Source organism: Merops nubicus, unplaced genomic scaffold (genome assembly GCF_000691845.1).
Source record: "Merops nubicus isolate BGI_N331 unplaced genomic scaffold, ASM69184v1 scaffold49335, whole genome shotgun sequence".
Lineage (NCBI taxonomy): Eukaryota > Metazoa > Chordata > Aves > Coraciiformes > Meropidae > Merops > Merops nubicus.
Window position 1 is genome coordinate 10,768 of NW_008611258.1, and position 16,350 is coordinate 27,117.

The following is a 16,350-nucleotide window of genomic DNA, read 5'->3' on the forward strand; positions in this document are numbered from 1 at the left end:
TGGAGCTCCTCACCCAGCAAGCAGGGATTCTGCATCTTGTATTCCAGGCATTATACGTGGAGCTAATGTGCCTAATTTGAGGCTTTAGATAATACTACAGAAGTAGGTGCTTAATCCTTCTTTGAATCTGGGCCAAGGTGTTCTGTATGTCCAGGGACTGAAATAAGATATGAGGCTGATGAAGATGTCAGTGGATTGGCAGGCCTTCGGCGGTAAGCAGTCACGATGCAGATGAACAGGGCTTTCTTGCTGACATAGGCAGAGATCAAACTGTTGGATTTAGGCTTAAGTAAGATACGCAATAGACTTCAGCGACAATACTTGGAAGTAAAAATACCACCTTATCCCAAGACTTAGGCTGTGCAAGTCAGGAGTGATTGCACTGATGCTGTCCTGTGAACTTAGATGAGTCAGACAAATCACTTCTCAACGGCCACCGGGCATTACAAGATGGATTTCTGCATTCTACAGAAAGTAGCAGGACAGCATACGCCCATTGTCACCTTTTTCCAAACAGCAATATCAGAAGGAGCAGGTATGTAAGAAAGTGAATTACAGGGTGACAGTATCTTAAAACAGACTAAATGGCACTTAGATGTGAAATAACAGAGTATCCGTTTTACAGATTTTTTTTTTAATAGAGCCATATTCAAAATATGGCAAAGGTACAAGTTAACTTTCTCTCCTTACCAGCAGATACCAGCACAACCGCTGTGAACAAACTCATTTCCTCATCACTAAGTTGCAGGGCATTTAGTTTCTCACTGAACTCAAACATGGAGTTGAGGAGGTCCCCAGCTCCCATGGAGTGCAAGTCGTCCACGCTGTACTTCCTGCCGCTGAGGAAGGTGACGGTGCGCTCCTTCGCGTCGAACAGAGAGGCAAACCGCACCATCAGAACCTGGGCCAAGAAAAAACAATGACACCAGATAAATGCAGGTGCATTTCTAGAAAAGCCAAGAAAAAAAATGTAACCTTTTAATGTCATTCAAACTGTCCCATTAACTGCTGCATAAGCGTTCCATACCAAAACTGTCAGCATGCTACTGAGCTGTAAAGACCAGTGCAAGGTCTGGCCCAGTAATCTGAGAGACAAATCATGGAAAAGAACAGCGAGTGGATGCAGGGGAGCAGGCTACAGCACATGAAAGGCAGGGAAACTAAAATTTAAGCCTCAGACGGCCTGAGCCACAAAGACAATGCCATTCATAAATATGCCAGTAGGACAACTTGCTTAAGCCACCAAACAGCCAAGGGCACACACAGCATTAAAAGAAATGTTTTCTTGGCCACACATGAGGAGCAAAACAAAGGTACCGAACAAGGTTCTCGCTTGGCGCAAACTGGAGCAGCTCCACTGAAACAATGCTGATTTACACCACCTGATGATCTGGCCCACTACGCATTCTTTGGGAAAGTACCATGCCATGGCTGTAACCACAGGAATGTTAATGAGCTCTGGCAGAAAGGAGCCACATGTATGGCCTTCAAAAGGCTTGGGAAGCAGGGCTTGACACAGCACCTGGTTTGTAGCTGCAGCTGGGAATACCCCCTTGGTATAAGCACCTGGGCTGGAGCAGTTGACATGTGCTGAACTTACCCCTCTGGGCTGAAATTTCTCTTGTGGTTTCTCAGTCGTACTGTGAAATTTTTCCCTCTGGAATGGCTTGTAAAGTTTCATTTGCTCACGTTCAACAACCTTATTTACATTTTCAAGGTTTAAGCTACACAGAACAGCCTTCTTATTTGGAGAAAATGAACCAACTGGCACTGGTTAAGACTTCAGCTTTGCTGTAATCTCTTGGTGGGACAGTCGCCTCTTCTCACCCTATGTAACTACACTCATTTAAATGTTTACTACAGATTAGAGAGCCAGATTTTCAGCAAAGACTAGTGCCTTTGACAAGCTTAAAACGGGAGGGTTAAAAAAAAGAAAATGTTTGAGAGTTCAAACACTATTCATGCACATTACATGATCTGCTCCTAAATTTTAACAGCCAAATGATAGGCAGTCATCTTGACTGACAGAGGAGCACTACGTATTATTCACCTTTGTCAGCTAAGCTGTATGTCCTTTGACAACATGAACTACAGAGTGCAGCAACCCTGGTGCAGAAGCCCTCAGAATACGACGAAAGGAGACAGAGCAGACAGACAAAGCTGAACCTGTGCATTAGCAGGCACTCACTAGGTACTCAACAACTTTTCACTTCAAAATGGTATTCCCCTAATAGAACTGGGCTTTAGAAACATCAATTTTAAATGATGAGCAACCAGTATTAACACTGGTATTCAAAACTGAAGCCCATAAAGCTATGGTGACTTACTACTAAGGCAAAAACCTCACCTAGGGATTTCAATGTCACCACTCTAACCCAAGGAAGAACAGTTCAGACTGTGGTATAGCATATGACTGATTCATCCCATTTCACTTCAAGCTAGACTCCTATTTGTGCACACTGATAACCCTATCACCTGACCATAGCAATATAAGCCCACCAAAACTGCCACACAGGCAACTGCTTGTCCACTTCTGCACCACCTGCAGCCAAATTACCAAGTTTTGTAAGTCTGTGGAGAAACTGAGTTGCTACCTCAGTGGATCCAAGGGGCCTGTTAGCTCTACCATCAACTACATCTGGAGTGGGGACTTCTGGAGGTGAGGGAGGACCTGCTCAAATCTGCAGTTTCTGAGCTGGCCCAAATACAAAGCCATGAAAGTATCACTAGCACATACTGAGCTCCCCAGTACTCCCAGCTTTAAGAGGGCTTGGCTTTCCAGCTTACACGTGTAAATACACACAGCTACGCTGCTTCTGCACCAACATTGTCTCCTTACTCCCTGACAAAAAAACTCTCCTTGAACATGAGGTGCTGGTAAGCACAGTGCCAAGGCAGCCACACACTGGTGCTCAAGAGAGCCAGAACAGGCTCAGAGGCAGCACTTTCACTCAGGTCCCCCTATTAACATGCAGATGTTGGGATGTCCTAGTTTAGTTACCCAGCAGACAGAAACGACCTTGTATGCACCAGACTTCCAAGATGCTTTTGCTTCTATGGCAATGGTTTCCTTAATCCTGTGGGTTTGGATTTTTTTTCCCCACTGCTCTGCAGCATTATTTTTTTGTTGTTGTTGTTTTACTTTTCTGTTGCCAAGATAGGCCTTTACAGGTACCAGCTCACTAACAGAAATCATTGATGTTTCTTTTATTTATAAGTGAATAGGGATAAGCATGCAGCCATACATTACTATTAATTCCCCTGGATCTAGAAACCTTCCTATCAGCAGTGCTTGTAACTGGCAAAAAGGCATACAAATGAGGCTTGAGAAAAGTCTGAGGTGAATAGAGGCCAAGACAAACCATCTTACTTGAAAAACATGAAGGTTTGGCTTTACTCTACAGGATGAGTCCAAACCCCATTTCCCACCCCCCTCAAGGACACTGGACAGCACACCACTCAACAGAGGAAGGAACCAACATTTTTGTGTAATGTGAACAGCAATTTAAGAGGCTGTAGCTGAAAAAATTAAAATACAGCCCTTAGCTACAGCAGTTTTAGGTGAGAAAGGTCAAGAATAATGGCAAAAAATACATCATGGGAAAATGGAAGGAAGAGAGAAGCTGACACACTTCAGGCACCAAGTCTTCCAGTATAACCTGTACCTTCTTACCCTGCAGTTACCCATTTTAGAAGTGGTCTGTATAAACGCAGATAAAAGACCCAATGTATTACATGAGAAGTATCTTCAGTTCACGTAAATATGAAAACTAGCATCCCTCTTCGAAAGAATAAATGAAGTAAACAAGAGCATAAGCATCACCAACACTGCCCTCCCCAGAAGGACAGTAACATTGAATACTTGGGACTTCATCTCCTCTGGTCCTTTATGTTTAAACTTCACATCTGAATACCTATAAAATGTGCACGGTCTCCAACACAGAAGAGTCTCGAAGAGCCTGCAACTAAAACCTTAAGTAAAGGTCCCCTGGTGAAGGTCACTAATTATAAAAGAGCACTGAGCTCTCTGGTATCATTCCCAATTTAACACCACTAATTCACACACAGGTCATGCCTGCAAGTGGGTGAAATTAACCACAAGGACCTGCTGGGATTAATCTACAGTAAGTCAGGCTGCAGCTGGTACCTGGTGTCTACAAAGCTGAAGCAATGCAGCAATCAGTGTCTGCTTTGAAGATGGAGGCTTCAGCAACCCCCAGCTGCCACCAAAGGCTAGTGGTGACTGATCAGGATGGATGCTCTGGCTTTGGCAGGGAACACGGTGCCAGAAAGAAGGACATACAGAGAAATAAACACATTCCTCTACAAAACTCAGTAGTCATAGTTTTCTGAACTATCCACCCTTCCAGATGCAGTCTGCATCTCTCCAGGCTAAACAGAGGTAGCTATCAGATGTTTTGTATAAGCTCTGCTATACAAAATAAAAAAAAACTCATTTATCAGTGCCCAAGGAAGAGGAAAGGGTGAAAGGCCTGAGCACTTCTGAGCCACTTGGAAGACAGACAACTCACCAAGATTTGACCAAAACAGAAGCACTGGAACACCATCAGCTTAAAGAAAGCTCAGAGCTAGCATCCACGAACAAGCTGGTTTTGCCTGATGTAACCCAGTTCTATAACCCAGTTCTATTTATTTTTGTTCTTAAGGGAGTGAAGACTGATGCACAGCTGGTCAGGTTTGCACTATACACACTGGTCTCACCTCAAAGGTCCCAGCCTTCAGAAGATTAACCTGGTCATGCTGGGAGAGATCTCGGAAACCTGGGATGCGCTTGGCAAACTCCACCACTTCCTTCACTGCAGGGGTAAAACTCAGGGAAAACTCTTCCCAGACTTCATGGCCAGACTTGTTTGGGTCCACGTGGGGAGTCTTACTCATTGGGCAGACCTAATGGTTAAAAAACATAGGCAGAAAGCAGCTCTTAAAGATGTATTTCCAAATACTGGCAAATATTTGAAAGCAGCAGGTTTATTCTTCAAGAAAACTTTGCAATAGTGATGCAGAGAAAAAAACACCAGCACTCCTCAGTCAAATCCCAAAGCAACTGGACTTCTCACCCTCCCTTTAAAGCAAACACACAATAAAAACCCTATGGCAGGTTATTAGCAGCCTGTTTCTAAATTTACTGACCTTGGAAACACCAACACTGTTTATAGCTAAAACCTTGAGAGAAACTAGGTTATGCCATTCTTCCCTGATGTCACTCATGCCTGACATCTGGATTTCTCTTACTTGTACTATCCCTGTAATTTCACAATTAATCATGATTTCACAATCAATCAACTGTAATCTCACAGTCACTACTACATCCATTCTCATATTCCTTCCTTGATTTACAGGTAACTGAAGTGATTCAGTCAAGGTGACAAAGGTGTCAACACCAGAACAAGGCATGGAGCCTTGGTTTCCTGAGTCACAGGTTCACACCCTCATTACCAGAGCAACCTTCCTCTCCTACCTGTTTGCTTTTATTTGCATTACTGAAGGAGGGCCCAGGAACTGGTATTCCCATTTTGCTCAGCCACAGGAAGACAAAACTCTCTTTTATACAAATGTACAGCGATTTTTCTGTAGAGAAGTCTGAATCCATTACAATAAGATCAGACATATCAGCCAAGGCTGACTGCCAGTAAATTCCCTCTGTAAAACCCAACCAGATGCTCCGAGATACTTTCAGTTCTGCTTTCTAGAATTTATATCTTTTAATGAAGTTTAAACCTTTTAAAATTCATTTCACCTGTCACCATCAAGGACAGGAATCCCTGTAAGTATTCCTCACAAGTATACTAAACCATGTATGTAATGCTACATAATGTCACCATAGCACAGATAAAACAGGGCAACTGATTTAGTAATTCCTTTAGAGCTATGCTGCTCTTGCAGGGCATCTTGCATCTGATAATTTCCTAGTAACTTTTTGCATGGAAGGCCCTAAGATGCATTAGCTGTATCTACTACAAGAACATATTCAACAAGTACATACACACGTGTGTAAATGTTTGGCTGAGCTACATTTCTGGTTTGTTTAGGTTTTATTTCCCCCCCCAAAACATCACTTACTAACTTTGTGGTCAATATGTAGAGCTCCTTCCAAGAAACAAGGAAGAGAATTGCCTATTTCTTGGTTCAGCTGTAAATCACGTGTCTGAGGACAATGCCCAAACCCAAATGATTACTTGGGGGCAGAAGAAGACCTTTTCCATTAAACTGGAAGTCATGAAGTATTTTGACAAATGGAAAGGTTTAGGCATACAACCAGAAGCATGGCAGACATTAACCACTGCTCTGCCCGTGATACTGCAACGGTTCACACAGGTCTTGTTAAAAACACAGTATTCTGAAGTAAGGCATCTCTAGTTCAGCACCATGCTCTGAATTGGACACAAAAAGTACCTCAATGTCTCATCTTAGAATGGCTTACCCTAACCCTCAGCCACTCAGTCCCAAGGGGAAACTGCCACTTTCACCCCTCCTGCGTTATATGACCAAGCTCTCTCTCGAGACCTCTGCGCAAGAGTCATTGAATCAGAACATCTCAAGTTGGAAGTTCTACTCCCTGCTCCTTGCAGCACTACCTAAAACTAAACCAAATGACTAAGTGTCATCCAGATGCTGCTTGAACTGATAGGCTTCCTGTGGAAGCAGTCGTCAGCTCGTTCAGTCACTGGCTCTCTTCAGAGGAACCTCTTCAGGAATGACCTGTTCTGCTTTCTGGTTGTATTGAGCAAAAAAACCAACCCCCTAAATATCTCTCCCTGTACTGGGTCAGAGCCTAATTACACTCCCTTACTGTTACTGACTCATTTCGGTCAGATCCTGCTCTCATTGAGTTCTCTGGCAAAATCCTCACTCGTGTCAGGGATGCAGGGGGGGCTCAAGTGCCCTGTTGGATTCGGTTTTGCTTCCTCCTCATCAGCTGTGTTAAACCTGCCTGCAGCTGCTATGCACAGGTCAGACTGACTGGCTGGCTGGGCCTCTGCACACAGAGCCACTCCCTGCCTGCCCATACAGACAGGTTTAGCCCCTGCTTCTCAGGAGTGCCAAGAATGCCACTGTAGTGACTCCACACACTTTCCCTGCAAGGAAGAAAGCCTGGGAATGATTATTGTTTGCCATGGTGTAGTGCCCGGAGTCTCCAATTAAGGTCAGAGCCTGCTAGGGATGGCATGGTCCACATATGCCATAGCTGAAGAAAAGAAACAAAGAAACCCACAAAAAAATCACAAGGAAAAAAAAAAAGCACATAGATGCACAAAAAAAAAAAAAAAAAAAAAAAAAAGAAAAAAGAAGAACATCCAAACAAACAGAAACCACCCAATCCAAAACAAACAAGAAATCCAGCATCAAAACAAACAGTGGTTACTGTGTGGAGGCTGTCAGGGGCCTTCAAGAACCTGTGAAGAATCTTTACAAACTAGGAGAAAGAAAAACACTGGCAGCTCAAGTACTTCAGAAGGGTCAGGTGCTCACACTTATCAACAGGACCCCAGGATGAGTATGAGGATGTTATGTTCTCTCATCCCAGGTGGTTCCAATGATAAAGAGAAGGACAATCTATTTTAAGGGGCTCACAGAACCGGTTGCCTGAATGACAGAGAAACAGTAAAGTGCAAGGCAAACAGGAGGGACCTGTTAAGGAAAAAAAAAAAAAAAAACAAAACAAGAACCAGCACAAAAACAGGAAGCATCCTTGTTAAGAATTCAGTGAGAAAACGCTCCAGCAAAGTCATCTGAGGTACCCAGAAGCATGTTCAGAGTCTCACTTATGTAAGCACTACAGTAAAGACCCTGAACTTCTCTCAAGCAGTTTAGCTGTGCATCTTCCTCCTGCCTCTGTTCAGACCCAAGGACACACAGGGGAGGACACACAGCCTGTGCATCCCACTGAGCCTGTATTATATACAGTGCCTGTAACAGAATCAGCCCATCCCCATTAAAACAAAACACACACCTCTCCCCCACAAAAAAAAAAAAAAGCCTACTCAGCAAGCAACTGATTCACTCACAGTTTTAGAACACACTAGCAAGGTGTGCAGACAAACTGGCTTAAAATCCTAGTCGTGAAGTTTCTCCCCAGAAATGTGCTTGAAATACCTCTAAGGAAAATACAGCCTATTTGACTGAGTAGACTATTTTAAAGTGAAGTTTTCAAGAGGATTGAGTGAAATGACTTTATAAACCTCCTAACATCTCTTTTCATTTTTAAGCCACGCCAGCCAAAAAAAATATGTGTTTTCTTCAACCAATGCTCTTCGACATCAGTCTATCTCCTACGCTAAAAACAAACGAGGAAACCCCAACTCTTGTACAATTTTAAATCCTCCACACAACTCAAGCCATTACTCCCCTCCCTCACCACCTGCGCTATCAAACTTGTGTCACCAGGTCAAGTTTTGGTGTTTGTGCCAATTCTGTGCAGCTTCACGGACTGAAGAGGCACAGCTGAACTCTACCCATCACTAAACCCTTTGCCAAGCCAAATCAAACAATCGATGTCAATATACCAGATGCATTCTTCCTCCGGTGCTGCACGCGTAGGCGGTACTCTTGTTTGCAGAAAAGCCATCTTCTGGGATCCTGTCACACAGTCGCGGAGTATAACCACTGGCGAAGTTCGTACAGTGGCCATTTGTGAAGCACATGGTGTGCCCGCTTGGATAATGCATTGCACTTCTCCCTTTGTACTGTCCCCCAAGGTGCTGCTCACTTTCAGGGTACTGAGGGCCACCGAGCCCACCAACACAGTGCTCGCTGCTCAAGATGTACTGCTCAGTGTTCTTTGACATTCTCTCCCCACTATGGGACTGCATCATCTCTGATGGGTTTTGGGACTGTTCTTGGTTGTACATGAAAGTGTCTTTGTGGGCCCTAGTAACCATACCAATCACTTCTTCCTTAGCCATGTCAGCACTAGGAGGCGGGGAAGGGCTTTTGATGGTTTCCCGCTCTTGTTTGGGCTTGGAGGAAAGGTCTTCTTGAGGTGTTTGATCTTGATGTTCCGTTAATGCTTCATTGGGTAAGTGACCGCTGAACTGACTGTTCATCATGGTTTTCATGGCACTCTGCATTTCAATCAGCATCCTCTGTTTTTCACGTTTGGGAATACGGCCAAATCGAACAGCTATCAAGTTGGAGAAATGAAAAGTGGGAAAAAAAACTACAAGTGAATCCTGAAAGTATTAGCAGCAGACACAGGCATCAAACCAAAGTGAAAAACTAGCACACAGATACAAAAAATACACCCCAGCCAAAAATCCCACCCTAGTGGGCAGACACTAACCATTCTCACCAATACTACAGGATGGGCATTACCACTGAAATCAAGGAGCTTCCTGGGCACAGGACAGGCATGAGCTATGAATTATATGATGTTGTTTATGCCCAAAGAGAATGCAGGTCTAAAGCTCACGATCTCTAAAACCTTTTCCCCTTTTGCTACAAAACTGACTATGGACTATACACACAGCTATGTTAATTAAGTGTCAGGCTTTAAGACAGGATCACTTAAATCAGTATAACTTTGGGAGCTGGCAATTAGTTGAACTTAAATACAGTTCATATATTTGAATACAAGTCCTACAAGACAACTCCTCATGGACCAATTATATAATGTGCCATAACAATTAGAAGAATCCATGCTGAATGAAGTTTACCTTGGCAAATTTTCCTGATAACTTTGCCTTGACAAGGACATTTTCTGCTGGCAAGGGGTTGGGCATCATTGTGGCTGCAGGCCCTATGACCCTGTCCTAGGGAATCTACAACTGCTTCTACCACCCTCTCCAACCACAGCCTTACAAGGGCTTATAACCAGTTTCGACTGATGTAATTATGCTCACGCAGCAGCCCATCATTAATGTAACTAAATCTCTTTCATTAAAGCAGGTGCAACCTCATGCGCAAACAAGCGCCTAGGGGATGAAATAACTCCTATGCACGACAAGAACTCGGAACAATTATTTAAAATAAGTTTTAACGCTCCACCCACTAAATTAGTAACAGCCCAAGAGTCCTAGTTCTTGTGAAATAAACACCCAGAGAAAATTAAAAAGTGAAACGGAAGAGTTCTGGTTCGTGACAGCACGTGGTAGCAGACCAATGAACTACACTTTCAGCACTACATTTTTTAAGAAGTCACAAGGAGTAGATGTCAGCAAGGGGGGGGGCAGCGATGCAGCTCAATATTACTCTTTCCTCCTTGCCTTCCCCCTTCCCTCAAGAAAAAAAATAAGAGAGCGGATATATGCTCACCTCTTGCACTCAAGCCTAACTCTAGGCTCTACAGTGATTAAGGTTATCAACTTGGGCAGAATTCCATTTCACTGAAAAATCAACCAAACTAAACCAAATGAAAAATAAAAAGACAAGAGTCTTGTTCAGGTTCAGGGATTCAGGCAGGATACAGCTATAAATATTAACTCAATAAAACAAAAATGAGACTCCTGTTCCACCCACCCCATAACAGACCATGGCAGCACGCTGCGCGGCATCGGCCTCCAGAGACGGGAGGAACGCTCTGCACCCAGCGTGACCTTACCAGCTGAGGAGCCGCAGAGCAAGGTGAGCGGATCTAAATGCTCTTGGGCAAGAAACCTCTCCCAACCCTCCCAACAGGGCTGGCTATGCTCTCTGCCGCTGAGACCCTCAGCAACTGGTTTTGAGGTGGGCAGCGCACTCCCGTCTCAGGGGATCGCTGCTCAGTGAGGAACGTACCATCTCTTGACATCCCAACAGAGAGGCATTTTTTGAAACGACACTGCTGGCATCTGTTCCTGTTCATTCTCATTATCGAGCAGTTGTTATTCTTCAAGCACTTCTTATACTGGATGTTTTGCTGAATACTTCTTCTGAAAAAACCCTGTAAACACACACACAAACAAACAAACAACAAAACCCCACAACTATTATTACAGCACATGTCAAATACTTCTGCCAAGGTTCACCTCTCTGCAAGCACAGAAAACCTCAGTGTCTCATCAGCTGCTTCGGGAGCCATCGGTCCCAAGTATTTTGAAGCTGCTGCTCCTCATTATTTACTTCCCTTTTGTGTGTGATCTGTGTATAATACAAACGAGTTATGATTTCTAACTGCAGAATATACTAACAGTAAGCACCTAAGAGCAAAATACGCCCAGTATTACCTCTATCACTGTACTGAAAGGTTATAAGACATGTCCTCAATCTCCTGTAACACCAAGTGCAAAGACAAAAGTCAACATCAGATCATTTGACTTCAATCTCCACAGTCTGGCAACAAAACCATCCTGTTGCACCACATGACCTTCAAAGGCGGATCCTTCACATAACCCTTAAGCTGATAAACTTCTTCACAGAACATAAAATTTGCAGTATCGCAGTATCAGAAAATATAGATCTACTGATGTGTGCATGTGCAATCACCCAGTCCTGGCTTTTCCCATGGTAAAGAATTGCTCCTCCAAAGCTGTTTTGTTGTGTCCCAGCCCAGGTGACGACTCACGCCCACTATCTCTTAATGCAATTAACATTCACATGTCTTGCAATACATGGTCCTCACCACCTCTGTATCCAGTTCTTGTTCCCTGCCGTGCTGTCCAGGTCAGGCAGGCTTGGACAAGGGCAAGAACAGAAAGTAACCCATAGATCTTGGAAAATCCTGTGTGTTGACAAGTAGTCTTGTGTTTTCCTACAACTTCTACACTGTCTGAAATTTCTCAGATTCAACAGACAAGCATACCAGTATTTTTTCAGAAGTACCACCCCTTTTCCCCAATGGGGAGAACTTGAACGCTTCACCAGTAGAAAGGTGAGCAGAAACATAGCTCACCTTGCAGCCCTCACAGGCATGAACACCATAATGAAATCCTGAAGCGACATCTCCACAGACTTTGCAAAGAAGAACCATGCCATTAAATTCTAGAATCAGAACAGAAAAGTCATGGGTATAGAAAACCAATGACAACTGCAGGAACATGTTTCCAGCTTTTAAAACCTGGACTAAAAGCAAAATATGTCACGTCAGCTCAACATACAAAAATATTACAGCAGAGGAACAGACAACACGAATGTGCAAAAACCCTGACCAGTTCAGAAGGTACCAATGCAAGGGAGGGGGGGAAAAAGACAGACATGAAGCACACAACAGAACAGGGAGAAAGCACATATTCACTGGGCTTTCAATCACAGTAGCACTGTATTCAATTGTAGAAAAAGTAAGTCTGCTTACTCTCACACACTTTTAAAAGGACAATTTACTTAACCAGGTCACCAAAGTTTGGGCTTAAGCAGGACAAGTACACCTGTCGAAAGGCTACAGTTTCCCTGACAGAGAATAAACATCTGTTCTTAAAAACAGAAATACTAAAGGACACTTTATTTTATGTTGCAAACAAGCCATACATGCTACCTATTTGGTAACAATTTGGGGCTGGTAACTCATCCACATCTACATATGTAAAGTCTACTCAGTTGAGGGCCTATCCCGAGCCGTATGCTTGCACACCTGAATTTGGAAATACCTTCTATGGTTCAGGTTTTGAAGGTTTTTCTCACATTTTATTTCAGCTTGTCAATAGACTTTTTGCAAGTCCTAAGTGCTGGTCTAACATTGGTTTCACTGAAGCCAATGGGAATTTTACCAGTGACTCCAATAACCACAAAGTTACCTTAACACTGAGCAACAGAGAGTGCTGGAAATACTCCCACAGAACCACATTCCACTAGAAAAATAATTTATTTGACATTTTGGTTTCATTTCTAAAGAGGAATTAAATTTTTTTTTTTTTTTCCAAACCACAAAATTTCCTTCCCCTGCCCCCCTCCCCCTAACAGGACTAGTATTGAACTAAAAATGTTATCTATCTATTTAAACAATTTACATCAGGCTTCATCTTCAGGAACTTCTGCCCCGATGCGAAAAATCTAGCTGCTAGCGATTTTTTAAGAGAAGTAAAGGTTCTTACTAAGTACTTGGAGTAATGACACTTTAAGAAAAGAGACTTTTAAAGCAGAACTCTTAGATACTTGTTCTAGCTTTGTAACAATTCAAAATGATAAAACAATTCTGCCAATAAAAGAATTCAGCTTTCAAAAGACTAGTCTAAATTCCATCTGAGTATTTGTCAAAATCACTCTTCCCACCACTCTCTTTGATTCCTGCCCTTCCAAAACTGTTCAAATACAGTTCATCGTATCACTGGTCATTGATCTTCTCCAATTACCAAAAAAAAGTGTGAAGCAAATACCTGGAGCTAGATCGTTAAATGCATTTTAAAAGGCTATCCTTTAGTTTCAGCTTATGAGTACTTAGTTTTTTACATCCACAATTTAAGACTCGGAACCAAAAAGATAAAGGTCTCAACTACTGCTGTGTAAATATAACGTCTTGGTAACTTATTTTTTTCCTCAAAGAAATTTGAGATGAAGGGGCAGGGGAGGGAATATGAAAAAAAAAACAGACAAATGAGATTTGCAAGGTTGCTCCATAATCACTCCTGAAAGCAGTTTCTGGTTACCATTCCCTTTACTTCATTGCATCTTTTTAAGAGAGTGTTTTTGATTTTTATTAAGATCAGTTTTCACTAGTAAAATCTGAAGTAAAGCTGAGCAGTATTTATGAACTGTTTGAAGTTAGCAGCAATTGGGACCTCTGCCCACTGGCACATGTATGGCAATACCATATGCATTACCACACATATAAGGCAAAAAGAAAAACGGGGGCTTTGCTGTGTGCCTTCCCAGCAAGCCACAGGGAGGACCCGGCCGTAATACGCGGGGTTGTAACATATAAGATGAAAATGGCGTTTCAGGAACTGGCATCAAACCTACTTGTGACTCCATTATGGCCTTTTGTCAAACCACCAACACTTGACTGGTTTGTTTTAATAGTCTCCTCCAGGCGATTGCCCTTCGGTGCCCCGTCAGAGCCCTCGCTGCTTCGGCCGTTGCAGCTTTCCGAGGAGGAGCTGTTTGGAGAAGATGGTACAGGCGAAGAGGACGACTGGAAACCGCTGTCTGAGCTCTCGCTGTGACATGAGGCTGGGCTAGATGCCGAGCTTGAAGAGCTGATGTAAGCTATCACACCCCCTGAGGCAAGAAAAAAAGGCAGCACATAGTGACATAACAAGCAGACATGCACCGCTGCCATGTGAGCCACGCCGTGACCCAGCACCACCAGACCCAGCCATCACGTGTCCCTGGGTGCACTCCTTTCCCTGCCTCCCTCAAGCTTGCTTCTCTCCATTCCTTTTCAATGGCTGACCTCCCACTCTGCCCCATCCCTGTCGCTCATCTTATCAGACTCCTCCGATCCAAGTCAAGATGAAAGGTCAGAACCAAAAGACGGAGCCACATGCCATGGTGCTGGGAGAATGGGGCAGGAGGGAGAGGGCATGGGGCTGCCCATGGAGGGTTTCCTTGGCTGCCCTCCCAGCAGAGCTCATCTGGAGCCACAGCAAAGACAGCATCTCAGAGCGCTGTGGAGCCTGAATGCAAACGAGCCTGGTTAGGGACAGAAATAGGGCAGGGAGAAAGAGTCAGTGCAGGCTACGTGCCAGGCGCACAGAAAGGGCAGTCTGGGAGGTGCTCACGATGCCGAAAGGAAGGGGGCAAGGGGAGGAAAGAGCCCTGCAGCCAGCCAGCCCATGGAACACCATTTGCCCGGCTGCAAGCCTCTGTGGCATTCCAGCACACTCCAACTAAAGTAAACGCCTACTGCCAGGCTGCTATTTGCAAACAGTCTCTGTCCTGCCGCATCTTGCCATCTGACACGCTTGAGAATCCCTCAGATAAAACAGGTTTTTGTCCTCAGGCAGACCTGTGAGCATTTCTGGTTTTTCACAGGCTCCTTCTTCTTGCTTGTAAGCAAGAGACACTGTTTTCACCTCATTTGAGTTTGTCTCCAAGACCCAGCATTTCAAAAGCCAATATAAAAACATTTGATATTTCACACAAAAATTCCAACAGCGAAAGCCATGTCACTGTTTAAATAAACTATCCTCAGTTTCTCCTGTTTTGTGTATGTACTGCTCTGAAAAGTCTCTTCACAAACGGCTCAGGACACTGCAGCAAGGAACTCCAGACACCAGTAGGACATAAAAAGCTCCAAAATGGGCATGCACTGGCTCCTTCTGGAGATGAAAAAGCATTGGTGTCAGCAGAGCCCTCGATGGACTGAGCTGGCACGGCAGGGCAGGGCTGCAGCCCCTCACATCAGCCATCGCCTCCTCACAGAGGAAGGCTGTGGTGCCTACCAGGCAGCAGTGTTACACAACCTTGGGAGCACCGCCGTTTGCAGGAAGAAATTCTGACTTACGAATTTTCATTACTTTCATCAGCTATAACAGTCCTTGTAGCATTTCTCAGGCAGCTCTACTGGCCCATTTCCTCTTTAACATTTAATTTTGTTCTACCAAGGAAACCGCCACCAACACCCTGCCGCGTGTGCAGCCGAGGAGCCCCCAGCAGAGCCACCGCAGAGCAGAAGTCAGATCAAGTGACCGTGTGACACGTGCGCTGCACAGACGGCTTATCACGTTCCTGGACACTGGTGCCCCTTCTCCCCACCACTGCGGTCATTCCCACACAGATTTTTTAAGAAATGCTCTGACAGCGTAGCACATGCTCCGGGTCGGGTTTTTGGAGAAAGGACGACTGTAAGGTTGACACGTGTCCAGCAACGGCACAAGAAAAAGCGACTGCCAAAGGCTTGTGCTGGTGTGAGGTACCACCTATCTGACGGAGGCCCTGCTATCCCCAGCGCTGCACGTGCCTCTGCCAGGTGCCAGGTCAAAGCTCAGAGTCCACCAGGTCCAAGGGAGGCACCCCGTTTCTCCACAGGCGCCATCCTTATCGGCCAGGGGCAGAGCAGGGCACACAAACACGGTCCACATTTCCCCACGCTGCCATCTCACCCCAGTATCTTTAAACCCTGCCTTATAAAATGAGATGCTCTTTTTCCCCAAAGGTAACACCAGCGTCACAGGGGCCCACGGAAAGAGTATGTCCATGGGGGATTTCACCCCTTTTGAAAGCCTGGGGAGCCCCAGATGGCTGAGCTGCTCCCGCACCCTCGAGAGCTCGGCAGTCGTGCCTGTGCCACAGACAAGAGTCGTCTCCCATTTGTGTTATTTCAGAAATTACATCTCCCCAGTTTTGTCTGACCCGCAGTTCGAAGCTGGGTCTCATACGCAGCAACGCAGGGGGACACCTTCAGACAAACACCAGAGACACGGCGGGAGATGTCTGCGCACCCCGGGACCCCGCAGAACGCAGCCCCGGTGCGCAGCGGACAAGGCAACCCCGGACACGCACGGCGGCGGCTTCGCTGAGGGGAGCCGGGCGGAGGGGGTA

At 44.8% G+C, this 16,350-nt stretch overlaps 1 protein-coding gene across 1 annotated transcript in view; it reads right to left on the reverse strand.

The window, feature by feature from the left end:
- The window catches only part of LOC103773771 (nuclear receptor subfamily 1 group D member 2-like), an 18,287-nt gene extending 4,058 nt beyond the window's left edge, over window positions 1-14,229 (reverse strand). The window contains 7 exon segments of the mRNA XM_008941147.1: window positions 691-901; window positions 4,723-4,908; window positions 8,526-9,142; window positions 10,735-10,879; window positions 11,828-11,916; window positions 13,828-13,949; window positions 13,951-14,229. Of these exon segments, the coding sequence (XP_008939395.1) occupies window positions 691-901; window positions 4,723-4,908; window positions 8,526-9,142; window positions 10,735-10,879; window positions 11,828-11,916; window positions 13,828-13,949; window positions 13,951-14,033 (1,453 nt within the window). The 5' untranslated portion in view covers window positions 14,034-14,229.
- Window positions 14,230-16,350: the final 2,121 nt, after the last annotated feature.